Genomic DNA, 21,618 nt, shown 5'->3' on the forward strand with positions numbered 1-21,618 from the left:
TTACAGGATGTGTATGTGTATTTTCACATTCCCATCCTGGCGGCCCACAGGCAGTTCAAGGTGGGCCGCTAACACTTTCAGTTTACATTGCTCCCCCTCGGTCTCACCCGTGGCCCTCAGGTGTTCACAAAAGTGATGGCGGTGGTAGCAGCTCATCTAGGGATTTCAGTCTTCCCCTTCCTCGACGACTGGCTGTTGAAGCCTCCTACGCCACACCTTCAGACTACGGCGAGCCTCCTGTATTTGATGGGGTTCACTATAAACGTGCTGAAGTCACACCTGACTCCCTCTCAGAAGCTCCCATTCATCTGAGCTGTCCTGTACATAATGCAGTTTCGGGCTTATCCTCCCGAGCCGCGAGTCCAGGATTTTCAGGTTATGATACCGATGTTTTGGCCTCTATCCTGGATTTCGGTGAGGCTGCTGGGCCTCATGGCCTCCTGCATCCTGTTAATCAAAAATGCCAGATGGCGTATGAGGGTGCTGGACCTCATGACCTCCTGCATCCTGTTAGTGAAACATGCCAGATGGCATATGAAGGCTCTGCAGTGGGAAAGGAAGTTCCAGTGGACACAGCATCAGGAAAATGTCACCGACACGGTTCAGATCTCCGAGGGAACTGCAAAAGACCTGCAGTGGTGATTAGTGAGCTGCGATTGGACCAGAGGCAGACTCCTCTCCCTTCCCCAATCAGATCTCACAGTAGAGACAGATGCATCACTTCTGGGATGGGGCGGCCATCTGGGAGAGGTGGAGATCAGAGGCCTCTGGTCTCTGGCAGAATCCGGACTCCATATCAACTTACTGGCGCCATGGGCAATCCGACTGGCATTGAAAAACGTTCTTCCAGTTGTAAAGGGGAAGATGGTGCAGTTGTGCACAGACAACACTACCGCAATGTGGTACTGCAACTAGCAGGCCGGTGTGGGGTTTGTTAAGAGGCCCTCCGTCTCTGGACATGGCCGGAACAGCAGGGCATAACCCTGGTGGTTCAACACCTGGCAGGTTCTCTGAACGCCAGGGTGGATGAACTCAGCCGTCAATGCCTAGCGGCTCACAAACGGTGCCCTTACCCTTTTTGTGCTGTTATCTAATCCATACATAAGTAGCTCAAAATGAATTTCATAGCTCAGAAGTAGCTTTCACTGCTCTAAAGGTTGGTGATCCACTTTGTAGTACCTGATCATGTGATTTATTTTGGAAACAGTGCACATCTCTAAATAGGTGCCCGTAGTCAGTGACAAGAACGTTGAGTAGTTCTCCTCTCTCTAATTTTTGTTGCCCTGCTCGCCAAGCACTTCACGTCTGCTCCATTCTGAGTACGGAGGTGTTAGAACAATTTTTGAAGCTGTCACATTGCTGCACTCCATGACAAACAGCTTCTGGTCGAGTCTATCTTTATTGTCGTCCTTGAACTTTGGCTGGTGTGGGATGTTCTCAGTCTGCTGAAAAAGTGAGCAGTAGAGTTTGGCCCAGTGCCTTCACTGCTCACTTTCTTCAACTGTATGGGAGTTGCAGCAGCTCATTCCAGGAGAAGTAATATATTAGAGCCACAAATCTTGCGGAAATAATCATTGAGCTTTGCACAACCATACAAATGACTATTTAGAAAAGAAAAGCCACAGAATACGTAACGTACATAATAATCCAGTGAGAAAACCATAATCCTGTGGGTAAGGGTACATAATCCACTATTAAAACCATATTTTCTACACAGTTGAATCTCAAAGAAAATATTGTTTAAATAGAAATGTTTGAAGATTATTTTGAATTTTAAACAGAGAGGAAGTTGAACGTAAAGAATCACCTGCATTAGATCCCAAAAAGGTTATATGTGTAGAAGCCCTGATTAGGTTTTTCCTTTTTGTTTCTTAGGATTTCTAAAGCAGTTCTACTTGATTGCAGGCGACTCTCGAGCCACCTGACGACATCAGCCAAGTAGCACGTTTTTAATGCAGAACTTTGAGCACAATACAGTCACCAGCTCTGTTCAAGCCTCTAAGGGGAACCAACAAAGTAAGGTCAGGGTAGGGCAGATGTAATCAAATACTTCTTCTTCTCCACAAGGCACGCAGCTGCATTCACAATAGATTTTGGGGATCATGGAGCTTTTTGGTAGCCTTGCGAAAAAAGTAGCACTGCCATTTGAGTGAGATTGAGACCAGAGTTTAAAATGGAAATTAGTGTCCAACAGATGAGGTTACACTTAATAGCAGTTTAACCTCATCTGTCAGGAATATTTAGGGCTGTTGTTATGCTTTTACTCTTTTGCTAGACTTTTGTTTTTGAAAGGAAAATACATAATGTACATACATACATAGAAAAAAGGGGCGTTTAGTCAGGTTCCTTCATCTATTAGTCTTTTATAGTTGTCATTCACATTTTGCCTCCCCCTTTCACAGTTTCAGAATGGTTCGAACCACTTTAGCTATTTAATCCTTCTATTGAGAGTGGCTGCTTAAAGCTTGTGCACATCGTTCACATCCTCTTTAAAAAAAAAAAAAGTTCCTTGCTCTTTGGTGACCAAGCTAACTCAGAATGTGTTTTTTATTAACTTTAAATACTTATTTGTTTTGCCTTCACTTCAAGTGCCCAGTTGGAAGAATGATTTCATTTCCTTTTTAAAAGTACCATTTTAAAGTGTTTAAGTGGCATTGTAATATTGTAGCTGTCTGCATTGAAACGCAGCAGTTATAGTTAGAATTCTTTCAAGTAACTATAACTCACTCCCTAAGATAACTATAGCTTGTACCTTCGCCATGCACAGCTAATTACTCCACATATTATATCATTGATTAGATCTTGTATGGCATCTTTAATATTATCACTGCAACATTTGCAATAAAATTATTGATTTAAAAAAACTGTTCATGACAAGGGCGCAAGTTTATAGTTACCTTAGGGTGCGAGTTATAGTTACTTGAAAGAACCCTAACTATAACTGCTGAATTTGTATAGTTTTGTACGAGTAAACTCAGGACCTAACTATAAGCTCCATGTAACCTCTGTAACCTTAAGTTTTTTTGAGTGAATTTATGTACACATATATATATATATGTTCGATAGCATGTGTAGCTGCAGATACACATGCTTTGCACATCCTGCCATCTAGTGTTGGGCTCGGAGTGTTACAAGTTGTTTTTCTTCGAAGAAGTCTTTTCGAGTCACGAGATCGAGGGACTCCTCCCCTTTCGGCTCCATTGTGCATGGGCGTCGACTCCATCTTAAATTGTTTTCTTTCAGCCATCGGGTTCGAACGTGTTCCTTTTCGCTCCGCGTTTCGGTTCGGAAAGATAGTTAGAATCTCGTAAAATTCGACGGTATTGTTTGCGTTCGGTATCGGGTTAGTTACAACAGATCGACACTGAATTTGGAGGAGTTCCGGTGGCCCTTCGGGGTTTTCGATCCCCCGTCGGGGCCTGGTCGGCCCGACCACGTGTCTCTTCAAGGCTAATGGAACGGACCCCATTCCGCTTCTGCCCCAAATGTCACAACAACTATCCTTATACAGATCAGCATCTGGTCTGTAACTTGTGTTTGTCTCCAGAACACAAAGAAGATACTTGTGAAGCCTGTCGAGCGTTTCAGTCGAGGAAGACATTAAGAGACCGAAGAGCGAGAAGACTACAGATGGCGTCGGCGCCGACAGGACAAAAACACTTGGAGGAGGAAGAAGAAACCTTCTCCATCGAGGATTCGGACTCGGGCGAGCTCGATCCCGAACAGACGCCGAAAACCGTGAGTAAGACGTCGACACACAAAACTCACGGAAAAACCGCTAAAGCCCAGGGGACGCCACCGCCAGCAGGCCATGGCTTAACCCGAAAAATAGGTGACGATCATCGGCACCGAAAAAGGGCATGCATGTGTCGAAGACATCCGACTCAGGTCGAGATACCGGCACAGAGCAGACTTGACCCGAGACAGCAGGTCAGAGCAAGTTTGGCACCGAAACGAGTCGGCACCGAGAGACCGGAACGCCGAAAATTTAAAAAGTGTCGTCGGAGCCGAAAAAACTGCCGAAAAAGTTTCCATTCCGAAACATCCGGCCTCGGAACCGAAAACAAGTTCCTACACAGAGGAACAGGGACTGTCCTCACAAATGCAAGGACATAGGTTCGGACAAGAACTAGAGTCAATGGAGCCAGACTACACTCAGAGAAGGCTCCACATCCAAAAGGACACAGGGAAGATAAGTACTCTTCCCCCAATTAGGATGAAAAGAAGACTTGCCTTTCAAGAAAAAGACAAGCAGCCACAGGCAAAGGTGGCAAGACAAGTAACACCGCCACCATCTCCTCCACGCTCAACGCACACGTCACCGGTAGCCACTCCACCACTGATGCAGTCCCCAACTCATACTGGAATGAGTCAGGATGATCCCGACGCATGGGATCTTTATGATGCGCCAGTATCAGATAACAGCCCAGACTGTTATCCAGTGAGACCGTCGCCACCTGAGGACAGTACAGCCTACACACAGGTGGTGTCAAGAGCAGCGGCGTTTCATAATGTCACCCTGCATGCAGAGCCTATTGAAGATGACTTTTTATTTAACACACTGTCCTCCACACATAGCCAATACCAAAGTCTCCCTATGCTACCTGGAATGCTAAAACACTCCAAACAGGTGTTTCAGGAGCCTGTAAAGGCCAGGGCCATAACTCCAAGGGTGGAGAAGAAATACAAGCCACCGCCAACAGACCCTGTATACATCACGCAGCAATTAACACCAGACTCTGTGGTAGTAGGGGCAGCTCGCAAGAGAGCAAACTCACACACCTCGGGAGACGCACCACCTCCAGACAAGGAGAGTCGCAATTTCGACGCTGCGGGGAAAAGGGTTGCAGCACAAGCAGCCAACCAATGGCGCATTGCCAACTCACAGGCATTGCTGGCGAGATATGATAGGGCTCATTAGGACGAAATGCAACATTTCATTGAACACTTACCCAAAGAGTTCCAAAAAAGGGTACAACAGGTGGTGGAGGAAGGACAGAGTATCTCGAACAATCAGATAGGCTCGGCAATGGATTCAGCAGATACAGCTGCTAGGACAGTAAATACAGCAGTGACCATAAGGAGACATGCATGGCTGCGTACATCAGGATTCAAGCCGGAAATACAACAAGCCGTGCTGAATATGCCATTTAACGGACAGCAGTTGGTTGGGCCGGAGGTGGACACTGCTATCGAAAAACTTAAAAAGGACACTGATACGGCCAAAGCCATGGGCGCACTCTACTCCCCACAGAGCAGAGGCACATTTCGTAAAACACAGTTTCAAGGGGGTTTTCGAGGACAAAGCACAGAACCCACAACCTCACAAACAAGGCCCACTTATCAGAGCCAGTATCAGCGGGGAAGTTTTCGGGGACAATATAGAGGGGGCCAATTCCAAAAGAGTAGAGGGAAGTTCCAAAGTCCCAAAACTCCTCAAAACAAGCAGTGACTTCGACGTCACAAATCCCCAACACATAACACCTGTGGGGGGAAGACTAACCAACTTCTACAAACATTGGGAGGAAATAACAACAGACACTTTTTGGGTCCTAGTAATTATCCAGCATGGTTATTGCATAGAATTTCTCAAATTCCCTCCAAATGTCCCACCGAAAACACACAATATGTCAAAACAACACATAGATCTTCTAGAACTAGAGGTCCAAGCGTTGTTACAAAAAGATGCAAAAGAACTGGTACCAATTCATCAGAGAGGAACAGGAGTTTACTCGCTGTACTTTCTCATACCCAAAAAAGACAAAACTCTAAGACCTATATTAGATCTCAGAACATTAAATACCTACATCAAATCAGATCACTTTCACATGGTGACATTACAGGACGTAATCCTATTGCTCAAACAACAAGACTACATGACAACACTAGACCTAAAGGATGCATACTTCCATATACCGATACATCCTTCACACAGAAAGTGCTTAAGGTTTGTATTCCAAGGGGTACATCACCAATTCAAAGTGTTGCCATTTGGGATAACAACTGCGCCAAGAGTTTTTACAAAATGCCTGGCAGTAGTGGCTGCACATATCAGGAGGCAGCAAATACATGTGTTTCCATACCAGACGATTGGCTAATCAAAACCATCACGCAAGAACGGTGTTCACAACACACAAAGCATGTCATAGAAACCCTCCACAAACTAGGGTTCTCACTCAACTACACAAAGTCACACCTTCAGCCGTGTCAAACACAGCAATACTTGGGGGCAACAATCAACACAACAAAAGGGATTGCCACTCCAAGTCCACAAACGGTACAGGCATTTCACAATGTAATACAGGCCATGTATCCAAAACAGAAGATACAAGTCAAGATGGTGATGAAACTACTAGGCATGATGTCCTCATGCATAGCCATTGTCCCAAACGCAAGGTTGCACATGCGGCCCTTACAACAGTGCCTAGCATCACAATGGTCACAGGGTCAGCTTCTAGATCTAGTGTTGATAGACCGCCAAACATACACCTCGCTTCAATGGTGGAACAATATAAATTTAAACCAAGAGCGGCCTTTCCAAGACCCAGTGCCTCAATACGTAATAACGACAGATGCCTCCATGATAGGGTGGGGAGCACACCTCAATCAACACAGCATCCAAGGAAAATGGGACACTCAGCAAAAGCAGTTTCACATAAATCATTTAGAACTACTGGCAGTATTTCTAGCGCTGAAGGCATTTCAACCCATAATAAGCCACAAACACATTCTTGTCAAAACAGACAACATGACAACAATGTATTATCTGAACAAACAGGGAGGAACACACTCGACACAGTTGTGTCTCCTGGCACAGAGAATATGGCATTGGGCGATTCACAACCACATTCGCCTAATAGCACAGTTTATTCCAGGGATTCAGAATCAGTTAGCAGACAATCTCTTTTAGGATCACCAACAGATCCACGAATGGGAGATTCACCCCCAAATACTAAACACTTACTTCCAAAGATGGGGAACACCACAAATAGACCTATTTGCAACAAAAGAAAACGCAAAATGCCAAAACTTCGCATCCAGGTACCCACAAGATCAATCTCCGGGCAATGCATTATGGATGAGCTGGTCAGGGATATTTGCATACGCTTTTCCCCCTCTCCCACTCCTTCCGTATCTAGTAAACAAATTGAGTCAAAACAAACTCAAACTCATACTAATAGCACCAACATGGGCAAGACAACCGTGGTACACAACACTACTAGACCTCTCAGTAGTGCCTCATATATCAAGCTTCCAAACAGACCAGATCTGTTAACTCAACACAAACAACAGATCAGGCATCCAAATCCAGCATCACTGAATCTAGCAATTTGGCTCCTGAAGTCTTAGAATTCGGACATCTAGACCTTACACAGGAATGTATGGAGGTCATAAAACAAGCAAGGAAACCAACCACAAGACATTGCTATGCAAATAAGTGGAAAAGATTTGTTTATTATTGCCATAATAATCAAATTCAGCCATTACACGCATCTGCTAAACACATCGTAAGCTACTTACTGCATTTACAAAAGTCAAAGCTAGCTTTTTCATCCATTAAAATACATTTTACCGCAATTACAGCTTATCTCCAAATTACGCACTCAACTTCATTATTTAGGATCCCAGTCATAAAAGCATTTATGGAGGGGCTAAAGAGAATTATTCTACCAAGAACGCCACCAGCTCCTTCGTGAAACCTTAACATTGTCTTAACACGACTCATGGGTCCACCTTTTGAACCCATGCACTCATGTGACATACAATATTTAACATGGAAAGTAGCGTTTCTCATTGCCATCACATCTCTAAGAAGAGTAAGTGAAATACAGGCATTTACCATACAAGAACCCTTTATTCAGATACACAAGCATAAAGTAGTTTTACGAACTAACCCAAAGTTCTTACCAAAAGTCATATCACCGTTTCACTTAAATCAAACAGTAGAACTACCAGTGTTCTTTCCAGAACCAGATTCTGTAGCGCAAAGAGCACTACATACATTAGACATCAAAAGAGCTTTAATGTACTACATTGATAGAACAAAACAAATACGGAAAACAAAACAACTGTTCGTTGCTTTTCAAAAACCTCATACAGGGAATCCAATATCCAAACAAGGCATTGCCAGATGGATAGTTAAATGTATTCAAACCTGTTATCTCAAAGCAAAAAGAGAACTGCCTATAACACCAAAGGCACATTCAACTAGGAAAAATGGTGCTACTATGGCCTTTCTAGGAAACATTCCAATGACTGAAATATGTAAGGCAGCCACATGGTCTACGCCTCATACATTCACCAAACACTACTGCATGGATGTGTTAACACAAGCCACAGTAGGACAAGCAGTACTACGAACTTTATTTCAAACAACTTCAACTCCTACAAGCTGAGCCACCACTTTTGGGGAGATAACTGCTTACTAGTCTATGCAAAGCATATGTATTTGCAGCTACACATGCCATCGAACGGAAAATGTCTCTTACCCAGTGTACATCTGTTCGTGGCATGAGACGCTGCAGATTCACATGTGCCCACCTGCCTCCCCGGGAGCCTGTAGCTGTTTCAAAGTTGATCTTGAACATTTGTAAATTTGTAAATATATCACTTTAAACCACATTATGTACATACATATTTACTCCATTGCATGGGCACTATTACTATAATACACAACTCCTACCTCACCCTCTGCGGGGGAAATAATCTAAGATGGATTCGACGCCCATGCACAATGGAGCCGAAAGGGGAGGAGTCCCTCGATCTCGTGACTCGAAAATAATTCTTTGAAGAAAAACAACTTGTAACAATGCGAGCCCAACACTAGATGGCGGGATGGGCAAAGCATGTGAATCTGCAGCGTCTCATGCCACGAACAGATGTACACTGGGTAAGTGACATTTTCCATATATATATATATGTATGTGTGTGTGTGTGTGTGTGTGTGTGTGTGTGTGTTCGGTGGCATGTGTAGCTGCAGATACACATGCTGAGCATTACTTCTGCCATCTGGTGTTGGGCTCGGAGTGTTACAAGTTTTTTTTCTTCGAAGAAGTGTTTTCAAGTCACGAGATAGAGTGACTCCTCTTCTTCGGTTCCATTGCGCATGGGCATCGACTCCATTGTTAGATTGTTTTCTTTCCACCGTCTGGTTCGGACATGTTTCCTCTCTCTCCGAGATTTCGATTCGGAAAACTTTGAAAACACTTTCTTTTCGTCTGTATTGTATCGATCGGGTTTACATGTTCCATCGACACATCCGTACCGTCGGAGAAGTCAACTTTACTCGCCCTTCGGGGCGCTTGCGCCCAACTCAGGCCTATTCGGCCGACCACGTGGAAGCCTCATGGATCGGACTCCATTCCAGTTCTGTCCTCGGTGCCACGCGAAATATCCGTATAGGGACCAGCATCTCGTTTGCAATCTTTGCCTTTCCCCGGACCATCGGGAAGAAAATTGTGAGGCCTGTCGATTCTTCCATTCCAAAAAGACTCTTCGTGACAGGAGGGCACGAAGACTCGAAATGGCGTCAAGAACCAGCAAACTTCTCGACGTGGAGGAGGAAGAAATCATGCAACCAGCGGTCTTGGTTCGAGGTTCCGACTCCGAACAGAAATCAGAAGAAGACAGACCAGTCTCAGCAGGACAACATGTGAGTACGCCTGCCCCTGTATCCTCACAAAAGCAAAAATATAAGGTTTTGGGTACGCCACTACCGGAAGGCCCTGGCTCGGCCCGAAAAAAGACTACCGGTGACCAACTTACCAGTTGGGCACCGAAAAAGGCCACTCCTCGCAAAACATCGGCGGCAACAAAAGGCTCTGTGTCCGACAAACATCATTTTTCAGAGTAAAAAATTCGGAAATCGCTTTCGGAGCCGAGAGCATCAACCGCGTCATCTTTTCGATCCCGAAAAAGCCTGCTTCGGAGCTGAAAAGGCCAGCATACACAAAGGAACATGGACTTTCAAAACGACTTAAAGTAAGTCACAAAAACTCTGAAGAGGAGTATCACTATGCAGCCTCCAGCAAAAGTGCCAATGCAGAAGGAGAAACCACCACCTCCTCAATCTTCTCCTCCTCATCTCCTCCTCACTCTCCACACCTGCCTACCTCTCCTCCTACTAGTCCTACACCAGTGCAGTCACCCACTCACTCTTTCGACTCACAGCAAGACATTATGGATGCATGGGACCTTTATTATCCAGATCCCATTCCTAGCAATGACCCAGACAGCTATCCCTCTAAACCTTCACCACCTGAGGATAGCACTGTTTACAATCAAGTTTTAGCTAGGGCTGCAGCATACCATGGGGTAACCATGCATACGGAACCACTGGAAGAGGATTTCTTGTTTAACACCCTATCCTCAACACACTCAAAATACCAATGCCTTCCCATGCTCCCAGGCATGTTAAAACACGGCAATCAAATATTTAGTGAGCCTGTTAAGGCACGTATAATAACACCCAGGATAGAGAAGAAGTATAAGCCTCCACCCTCTGATCCTGATTACATAACCCATCAAGTTCCTCCAGATTCTGTGGTAGTTAGTGCTGCCAGAAAAAAGAGTGAACAGTCATCAGGAGATGCGCCCCCACCTGACAAACAGAGCAGAAAATGTTATGCTGCAGGGAAGCGAGTTGCATCCCAGGCAGCAAATCAGTGGAGGGATATCTAACTCCCAGCACTGTTAGCTCGATATGACAGGGCCCATTGGGACGAGATGCAAGACATAATCCAGCATCTCCCCAAAAGAACACCAAAAGAGGGCACAACAAGTAGTGGAAGAATGGCAAGCCATTACTAATAATCAAATTCTATAAGCCCTGGATGCAGCAGACACTGCTGCTAGAAGTGTTAATACTGCAGTGACAATATGTAGGCATGCATGGCTCAGATCTTCAGGTTTTAAACCTGAAATACAGCAGGCTGTGTTAAATATGCCATTCAATAAAAAAACAACTTTTTGGGCCAGAGGTTGACACAGCCATAGAAAAATTAAGGAACAATTCAGACACGGCAAAGGCAATGGGTGCACTATGCTCGACACCATACAGGGGATCCTTTCGGAAACCTCAGTTTCGAGGTGTGTTCAGACCACAAACAGAGGCATCCACATCACAGGCAAAACCAGCCTACCAACCACAATACCAAAGAGTTGGTTTTAGGGGCACATATAGAGGACAGTACCCCAGAAATAGAGGGAAATTTCAGACCTCTAAGCAACCTCCACAGCACCCTAAACAGTGACTTGTCTCATTCCCTTCCACTCCACACCTCTCCTGTGGGGGGGGAGACGACAACAGTTCCACACAAATTGGCAAAACATTACCACAGACAATTGGGTAGTATCAATTATCCGCAATGGCTATTGCCTAGAATTGATACACACTCCTCCAAATATACCACCAAGGTCACACAAACTATCCATATAACACATCATTCTGTTACAGGAAGAGATCCAATCTCTATTACTCAAACAAGCAATAGAATCGGTACCACAATCTCAAATAGGGACAGGAGTTTACTCACTATATTTCCTAATTCCCCAAAAAGATGGCACCCTCAGACCAATATTAGATTTCAGGACCCTCAATCTTTACATCCTGTCAGAACATTTTCACATGGTTACTCTACAGGATGTTATCCCACTACTCCAAAAACACGATTTCATGACAGCATTAGACCTCAAAGATGCGTACTTTCATATACCCATCCATCCTGCACACAGAAAATATCTCAGGTTTGTCATTCAAGGAAAGCACTATCAGTTCAAAGTGTTAACCTTTGGAATAACAACAGCTCCAAGGGTAGTCACAAAGTGCCTAGCAGTAGTGGCAGCCTACCTAAGAAGACAACATATACATGTCTTTCCATATCTAGACGATTGGCTAATAAAATCAAACAGTCATACGCAATGCCAAAACCATACGAATTACGTAACCCAAACCTTGCACACGCTAGGGTTCTCAACAAACTACCAAAAGTCACATCTACAACCAGCATAAATACAACAGCATTTGGGTGCAATACTAAATACTCAGAAAACGCTAGCATGTCCAAATACACAAAGAATACAAACATTCCAAAATGTAATCACACAAATACAAACAAATCAACGGTACACTGTCAGGTTTGTCATGAACATTTTAGGAATGATGGCATCATGTATTGCAATTGCTCCACACGCAAGACTAAACATGCGGTTCTTACAATAGTGCCTTGCACAACAATGGTCACAGGCACACGGTCAACTTCAAGGTCTAGTGTTGATAGACCGGCAAACATGCATGTCCCTTCAGTGGTGGAATTCCACAAATCTAAGCAAAGGGCGGCCATTTCAAGACCCTGTGCCTCAGACCATAATTACAACAGATGCATCAATGATTGTTTGGGGAGCTCACCTAAACAATCACAACATTCAAGGACAGTGGGATGCCAAACACAAACAGCTACACATAAATCACTTGGAGGTATTAGCTATCTTCCTAGCACTCAAAGCTTTTCAACCTCTTCTCACACAGAAGAATGTTCTTCTCAAAACAGACAACATGACAACCATGTATTACCTAAACAAACAGGGAGGGACACATTCGTCCCAACTCTCCCTTCTACCCCAAAAAATTTGAAAATGGGCAATCCACAACCAAATTCCCCTGTTAGCACAATACATTCCAGGGATAGACAATCAATTGGCGGATATCCTCAGCAGAAATCACCAACAAACACATGAATGGAAGATTCATCCTCAAGCACTTCAAAAATACTTTTAATAATGGGGAACACCAAACATAGATTTGTTCGCCACAAGCAAAAACACAAAATTACAAACTTCGCATCCAGACACCCACATCCCCTATCCAAGGGCAATGCTCTATAGATCAATTGGTCAGGGATATTTGCTTACGCTTTTCCCCCTCTCCCAGTCATTCCGTTTCTAGTCAACAAGTTGCGTCAAACTTCACACAACTTGATACTCATAGCACCAACATGGGCACGTCAACCGTGTTACACAACATGGTCAGACCTGTCAGCAGTACCACACTCCAAACTCCCAGACCGACCAGATCTGTTGACTCAAAACAAAGGCCAAATCAGGCACCCAAATCCCAAAACACTCAATCTAGCAATTTGGCTCCTTAGGTCATAGAGTTTGGATATTTACAACTCCCATCAGAATGTATGGAAGTTATTAAACAAGCAAGAAAACCCACTACTAGACAGTGCTATGTAAACAAATGGAAAAGATTTGTATAGTACTGTCAATCTAAACATATTGACCCTCTTACAGCATCAATACAAGACATTGTATGCTATTTACTTCATTTACAATAATCTAATTTAGCATTCTCTATCATAAAAATTAATCGTACTGCAATTTCAGCATATTTACAAAATATATACCACAGCTCCTTATTTAGAGTTCCTGTCATTAAAGCTTTCATGGAAGGTTTAAAACGCATCATTCCACCCAGGACACCTCAAGTCCCCTCTTGGAATTTAAACATAGTGCTTACACGACTTATGGGCCCACCATTTGAGCCCATGCACTCCTGCCAAATGCAATTTCTAACATTGAAGGTTGCCTTCCTAGTAGCAATAACGTTTTTGAGAAGAGTACGTGAAATTCAAGCCTTTACTATTGAAGAACCGTTCTTCCAGGTACACAAGCATAAAGTTGTACTAAGAACAAACCCAAAATTTCTTCCAAAGGTCGTATCACCATTTCATATAAATCAAACAGTGGAAGTACCAGTCTTCTGTGGCAGAAAGAGCTGTACATACATTAAACATCAAAAGAGCTTTAATGTACTATATAGACAGAACAAAACCATTCAGAAAGACTAAACAACTGTTTGTAGCCTTCCAAAAACCTCATATAGGCAACTGCATATCAAAACAAGGTTTAGCAAGATGGATTGTAAGATGCATCCAAACATGCTATGTTAAAGCCAAAAGACAGCTCTTAGTTACTCCTAAAGCACATTCTACAAGGAAAAAAGGTGCTACAATGGCTTTTTTAGGCAATATACCAATGGCTGAAATATGTAAAGCAGCTACTTGGTCAACACCACATACATGCACTAAACACTACTGTGTAGATGTTTTATCACGACAACAAGCCACAGTAGGCCAAGCTGTACTCAGAAAATTATTTTAAACAACTTCAACTCCTACAGGCTAACCACCGCTATTTTTATGGGAGGACAAACTGCTTTGTAGTCTATGCACAGCATGTGTATCTGCAACTACACATGCCACTGAACGGAAAATGTCACTTACCCAGTGTACATCTGTTTGTGGCTTGTTCCACTGCAGTTCACATGCACTCTCCCACCTCCCCAGGAGCCTATAGTCGTTTGTTACAAACATTTCTATATACATATATATTTATATATATATATATTTGCATTAGCATGGACATCTCTTTTCTTTTACCTGTATACTCTATCACTCCTACCTTACCCTCTGCGGGAAAACAATCTAACAATGGAGTTGATGCCCTTGCGAAATGGAACCGAAGAGGAGTCACCACTCGATCTTGTGACTCGAAAACACTTCTTCGAAGAAAAAACAACTTATAACACTCCGAGCCCAACACTAGATGGCAGAAGTAATGCACAGCATGTGAATCTGCAGCGGAACATGCCACGAACAGATGTACACTGGGTAAGTGACATTTTCCATTTTTTATATATATATATATATACACACACACACACACACATACATACATATTGTTAGATCTGGCATCTTTTGGGGTGCTTCCCCCTGTCTTTTTGCCTTCTGACCTCCTGTTATTTTGGTATGCTGGACTTTGTTTTTGCTGGTTTATTGTCTCTGTGCACTTTACCACTGCAGGTCAGTGCTAAAGTGCAAGTGCTCCCTGTATAAATTGTATTGGTGATTGGGTTATCCATAATTGGCATATTTATTTTACTAGTAAGTCCCTAGTAAAGTGCACTAGAGGTGCCCAGGGCCTGTAAATCAAATGCTACTGGTGGGCTGGCAGCTATGATTGTGCCACCCACATAAATAGCCCTGTAAACATGTCTCAGACCTGCCACTGCAGTGTCTGTACGGTGTTGTTCTGCGAATTTGACCTGGCAAGTGCACCCATTTGCAGGCCCAACCCTTCTCTTTTACTACATGTAAGTCACCCCCAAGCTAGGCCCGAGGTAGCCCCATGTGCAGGGTGCAAGGTATTTAAAAGGTAGGACATGTACTGGTGTGTTTTACTTGTCCTGATAGGGAAATACTTCCAAATTCCGTTTTCACTATTAAGAAGCCTACCTCTCTCTCCGATAGGTTAAAATGGGGACTGCCTTTAAATATCTTTTAAGTGCAATTTCCCATTGGGAGCAGATAGAGATAGGGAGTTTGGGGGTCTCTGAACTCACATTTAAAAATATCTTTTGGTAGAATTGGTTTTTAGACTATCTGTTTGATAATGCCACTTTTAGAAAGTGGGTATTTTCTTGCTTAACCATTCTGTGCCTCTGCCTGTCTGTGGAATCCACGTCTGAGTCAGACTGACAGTTGGGCTGGTTGTGAATACCCTCTAGACAGTGACACAAAGGGAGCTGATGTGTGGTCTGCATATCCTGATGGGTCTTCCTGGGCCTGAGTAGGGAGGCGATTACACCTGCACCTGAGAGGGCTGTGCCTGTCCTCACACAATGCAGTTTCCCACCGCCTGGAGTGCGTCTGGAGCCAGGCCTGGACAAGGCTTGGTCTTGTGAACAACACAGATTTTCCTTTGAAGTTTACCTACTCCAAAGGCAGAAATGAGTATAAATAGTGCACCCAAAACTCCCGACTTTTAGAACACTTCTAGATCAAAAGGATCCTCCGCCAAGGAGAAGAGCTGGAGGAGGAGTACTGCCCCTTTGCTGTGTGTTCTTTGCTGAGTTGGCCTGCAGTTGCTGTTTCTGCCTTAAAGAGGACAAAGACTGGACTTTGCTGTGTATCCTGCTCGTGACGTTTCTCCAAGGGCTTGAAGTAGAGCTTGCCTCCTGTTGGAAATATCAGGAATATCAAAGACTTCAGGTTCATCTGCCTACAGCACTGGGAACAGTGTGTTTTGTGCTACAACAGAAGAAGAACCACCATGGCGCCGCCGATGCCACTGCCTGCACCGTGACCTGATGACAACGACGGCGCTGTGCCCTGCTTCGCACTGCAACTCTGATGTCACCAACACCATCATCTGACACCATCACCGAGCCACTGCTTGCACTGTGACCTGTGGTCTCCGCATCACCTCACTCACACTGGAGCCTTGGTATCCCCGATGCTGCAGCTCTGCGCTGACACCGGCACCGCTACCTGCACCATGGCCTGAGGACACCGCTCGGGAGATACGCAAACAGTGCCCAATCCCACACTGCAGGCCCGGTCCATAGACTCCAGCGATATCGACTTCAGCAGCGTCAATAGATGCCCACAGGTTGCGGTGCAGCCTGCACGGAGCCCGCCCTGCATTGTACCGCCGCCTTGGGCATACCGAAGACGGTGCTTCAACGACTATGCCACTGCCTGCACCACGATCTTGAGATGCCGCACGTCGCCCCACCCCGCTTCACACCACAGCCCTGGTCTCAACAACGCAGCAGGACGTCGCCACCGAGCCGCTGCCTGCACCCGTACCTGTGGGCCCCGCACGTCCATTGTCCCACTTTGCACCGCATCCCCAATGCCAGCGCTCCTGACTTCATCAGCCCGTAGTTCGGCCTGCAACTCGTGGGATTTTAGGGGCTTGATGACCCCTGTTCCGACCTCTGGAACCGACCACCGCTGACCCCTGCCGACACCAGCGACGCTGCACTCCAAATCTCATTGCGAGGAACACAACACCCAATAATTCCAAGGTACTCTTTGTGGGTTTTACCGGCACCGTAGCTGGCCTGCTACCCCGGGGCTGGCCTGAACTGTTGGATTTGTTGTTCACAATGCCGTGATAGCCCTAGACAGAGCTGTCGATTTCAAGGAACTGTATTTTTAAATAATTCTTGCAAAATTCACATCTTTATTACTGTATGTTGTATTTTTCTCGTTTTGGTCTTGTTTTACACAGAGAAATATTTGCTATTTTTCTAAAAACTGGTGCGGTGTCCTTTTGTACTGTTTTCACTGTATTACTGTGTGTTATGTGGAAATGCTTTACACGTTGCTTCTGAGATGAGCCAGACTGCTTGTGGCAAGATACCAAAGGGGTGGACAGGGGTTATCTGAGCTGGGTATCCCCCTTGTCCTGACTGGAGTGAGGGTCCCTACATGGACAGGGTGTAAACTGTCTGCAAACTAGAGACCCCATTTCTAACAAATTTACAAACATGCACAAACTTACCTTATATGTTCTTAAATTACAGTGTAAAGGCATAATCGTGGAAAAAGGGTTGAGTTGTAAGAGCAATGCGAGGTAAAGACATTGCATGGTAATGGATGTGTGGTAAAGGCATTACACTGTAATGCCTGTGGTGTAATGGCTGCTTCCCATTGGCAGTCAGGGTTCTGTGCAGCGCGTTCCGCTTCTGACTGAAGGTGGCTAAAGAGGGAATCAGATCTCCAAGTCTGTCCTCTGCTTCCCTTGAGATTGAGAAGTGGTTACATTATGATGGGAAATGTACCCTATTCAAACGCCTACCATCTCCTAACCCCTTGTGCTCCTCAGTGAATGAACACATTTGAATACGTTGAACCGTTCTGTCTCCTAACATTTTCTGTATGTTTTCTTTAAACAAAACAGAAAGCCAAGAAAAAGAAGATTGAGGCGGTGAAGCCTTCTGAGCTGGGTGTGGACCTAGCATCCCGCCTGCAGATCCTGAGCGTAGAGGAGCCCCCGCAGAGGCAGGCCGGGGTGAAAGTGGAGTCCGTGGAAGATCTGGTAGCCAAACTAAAGGAGACTGGCCGGATATGAAGCGGTTATGGTAGGTCCGCTTTCTTATTCAGAGAATTTAAATGGCTCTTACTCTGCTTCTCTTCTGCAGCGAAACCATATCCCCACTGTTGACGCCGTACACAGCGTCTTGTTTTTGGACGAAACACAGTAGGATCGCACATAGATTTGCCTCCTACTAGCAAATACGTGTTGTCACTAAATTTCCCTTAATGTGTGACCACTTAAAGAAAGTGAATTTGTTTCATCTGCTTGTAACTTTAGCCTTTTAAATCATGCAATTAGAAGTTAAATCTTAAGTATTTTAGCCTGTTCACTTGTTTTGCAAGTGGAATGTGAACAGTTCCTCGCATCCAAATGTCAGCATGGCAATTGCACACTTGGGAAGCAGAGAAACTGTCAACCCAGGTTGGAGTATTGAAAACATTTAAATATTGTTTGGATCAGAGTGCACCACTTTGGAAGCCACTATAGGACATCAGAGTGTTAGGCTATAAGAGATGCAACAGTCTTGATGTGAACTGTAGGACCCAAACGGTCTGCACCACCAAGGGAAATTGATTTCTTTGTCATGGAAAATATTTTTGCTTATGTGCAGGATTCATATAGACCTATTTTAATAGTTTATTTGAACCAGGGAAGCATGACAGTAGGAGGCAACATCTCTGAACATGTTTTGGTTTTATATAGTATTCATCAAACTGTTCAGATTGCCAAAAACCACCATGTTAACCGCTTTTAAAAACTAAAAAAAAAATAAGGAAAGTATTGCCAGACTAGCACACACATACACTGATATACTAGATACACACTGAGAAGTGTCTCGGAATACTGAGGATTTCGCTAGGCTTTTTCATGCCTGAAAAAACTCCTTTATTTGTGTGTATTTTTCACCGTCATTCAGCATCCTTTGACATCAGCATCATTCTTCAACATTTTGGCTTGAATCGCATGTTTTTTTTGCTTCGCTTCCATAGAGGCCGGATGTTCTCACCAAGGTGTTAGGCAAGACCTTCTGTCCTGGATTGTTGTTTGAGCTTCACCGTTGGGATGCAGAGTGTTAAAAATAAGGCCTCTTAAACCTACCTCAAGCGTAGAAACTTCTTGAGGGGGTCCAGGCGCGTCCCCATTCTGTCTTATACCTGCAGTTGAAACAGGTTCTGCACCTGTTGGCTTCAGAACCAGGTGGACCCAATAAAATGCCAGGAAGAAAAGAAGCTGCCTAATGTTCTTCATTTTCCTAATTCTGCTCTTCAGATTTGCGCTATAAAAACAATTTATTCGCCATCAATTTGGGCTCCAACCGTGTGACTGTGCCTTTTCTTTCCTGGCTTCTTAACAGTAGAATGAACTCCCCACTGCTATTCGACGGGAGACTCGTTTTCCTCTTTTTTTTTTTTTATACAAAACTAAAGACCTAGCTTTTTCCTACATCCTAATTGAGCTTCTTCTGTGGCTTATATAAATTACTGCATCTAGCGCCAGGTCAACCTTCTCGGCGAGCGCACTGCTCTATAAATATTATAACATAACAAATGAAAAGTAGGTTTCTTGCATCTTTCTTCACCATTGCTTAGAAAAGCCATTCTGTGATTAGAAGACCTACCTGGGGTTAAACTTTGTACGTTGTAAATAAACGGGGCTCCCTTGGAAGCTGAAGTGGGGTATTTTCAGGCTGGCTTGCTTCAGCACTGTTGTTTCAAACATTCTGGTAGCAGTGCTATCTTGACAAAATGTTCCCCTGTCTTCGGAACTAACTATTGGACTTCCAGTCAACCGCTGCAAGTTCTAGTGAGGTCCCAAAATATCACTTTCAGGTCCTTAAAAAATGTCCAGCACCAATTTGTCAGCTGAAATTATCGCACTCAGCTAACTGTCATTCATTTTTTTTTCTGGAATTTCTGTACCCTTCAGTCTGAAAATAGAGGGTACCCAGCTACACGCAGGCGTTACAGGCTGGGCTGTTGACTAACGCCTCGTCGGTCAGCAAGAGAATAGTGGGTCAAGCAAGGTGTGATAAAGTGCTGGTGGGATCTCGAGAACCTTAAAACATTGCTCGGACTTCCCTTTCTTTGCTTTGCATGAGTGTTTCGCTTTTTTCCCGGATACGTGTTATATGGCATCAAAGCCATCTCAGAGTTACATGCACCAAGGTGTCAAAATAGTTAATCGATGTAGCGGGTGTGCAAAGCTCTCCCATGCCTCTCCCACATGCCCCTCTCCTGACCATCCGAGTTCACCCTCAGCCTTTGGCCTGCGCCTCTTGCAGGACATGGCTTTCTCTTCCTTTGAATGGAGAAAGGCGCTTTCCAGCTTCTGTTGTCACCTACCCCACTTCACAGCTTCAAGCAGATGCTGCCCTTCCACCCTGCGCATTGCGTGGCTAGGCAACGGGATCATCAGAACGGAGAGTTGGATGCCTTTGGAATGGACTTCAGCAGGCTGCATCTCTGAAAACTGCCATCTGGGTGCATGGCAACTGGATTTTAACTTCACCATTAGGGTTGTCTGCTCTGGAATCAGATATGCTGCGAACTTGGGTTTTGTCATTTTTCACTCGCATGCTACTAATTAAATGTCACATCATATGTTTACGTAGCAGCAGATGTCCGGCAGCAGTCTGCTAGGATAACATGCGGTCTATTACTTTTCATTTTTTAGAAGAACGTGGACAAATATGCCGTCCACTCCTACTTTTAATATCCTTACTCTGAACCGTAGAGGGACTTGCAGTCACGCACTTTCTTTACCAGAATTGTATTTATGGCAATTTAGAAATAAAAATGCCTAGCCTTTAAAATGTCACACGTGTCTTGGCTTTTCTGCAGACTGAATCCAATAAGAAATACAGAGGCCCAAAGGAAAAAAAGTGCGTCCATGGAAGATATTTATTTTTGGTATGACATTCACTGATTCTTTCTTTTTCAGTTTATACTCCCCAATACCCGAAAGTATTTCACCCCATGAACATGTATTTGTTTTGCCAGGCAAACCAAGAGAATACAGAAAGAACACATTTAAATCCGTTTCTGTTAAGTTTTCCGCAAATGCAGCCACTTTCAAGAAAGAAAAAAACCTGAAAAAAGCTGCTCCTTTTGTTTCATTGTTTGGATTCAAAGCGAACCTTGCGCCCGAAGCTCAGGCTGGGAACCTGCCCTATTTGATCTGCAGCTGTACTTTCCAACATCCCTCCAACATACGCCTCCTCTCCATCCCACAGCTGCAGCTACGTATGAGCCAGGGCTGAAAAGGGCAGTTCATTGTTCTGAAGTTTTTTTCTGAAGTTTTTATTTAAAATGTTGATTAAAATTCCCTATAAAAGTACAAAGATTGGAACGGGCGGGGCTTCCTGCTTGCGAACCAGGCTTCAGTCGTGTCAGGCTCCGCAGTGGGGAGGCTTCAGAACTGCATCTTGGCATTGAGGCCTGGAGGTGAAGCAAGCTTTTGTGGTGGCAGCGGCTCTGCAATGGGGACTCCCTGGGGTAAAGACACCCCCATCCACATCACCAGAAGATAGCGTCATTCACGCTCGGGTGCTGGTAGATGCTGCATTGTTGTGCGACCAGAGGCCACTCTCTGCCCCTCTGGACACTTTGAAAGTCCCCCGACTGAACCAGCAGTTGGAAGAAGTTACTGGCAACAGACGCAGAGCTTAGCTGAGGCACATGTGAGGGAGAGGCCATAAGGGGACATGGGGGTGATGCTTGTGAGTTCTGT

At 44.5% G+C, this 21,618-nt stretch overlaps 1 protein-coding gene across 1 annotated transcript in view; it reads left to right on the top strand.

Moving 5' to 3' along the window:
* ETFB (electron transfer flavoprotein subunit beta) overlaps nucleotides 1-21,618 on the top strand; it is a 244,895-nt gene that overhangs the window by 158,459 nt on the left and 64,818 nt on the right. Inside the window, exon 6 of the mRNA XM_069201211.1 lies at nucleotides 17,752-17,932. Coding sequence (XP_069057312.1) covers nucleotides 17,752-17,922 — 171 coding nt within the window. The 3' untranslated portion in view covers nucleotides 17,923-17,932. The remainder of the gene's footprint in view (nucleotides 1-17,751; nucleotides 17,933-21,618) is intronic.

The sequence above is a fragment of the Pleurodeles waltl genome, chromosome 7, assembly GCF_031143425.1.
Source record: "Pleurodeles waltl isolate 20211129_DDA chromosome 7, aPleWal1.hap1.20221129, whole genome shotgun sequence".
Lineage (NCBI taxonomy): Eukaryota > Metazoa > Chordata > Amphibia > Caudata > Salamandridae > Pleurodeles > Pleurodeles waltl.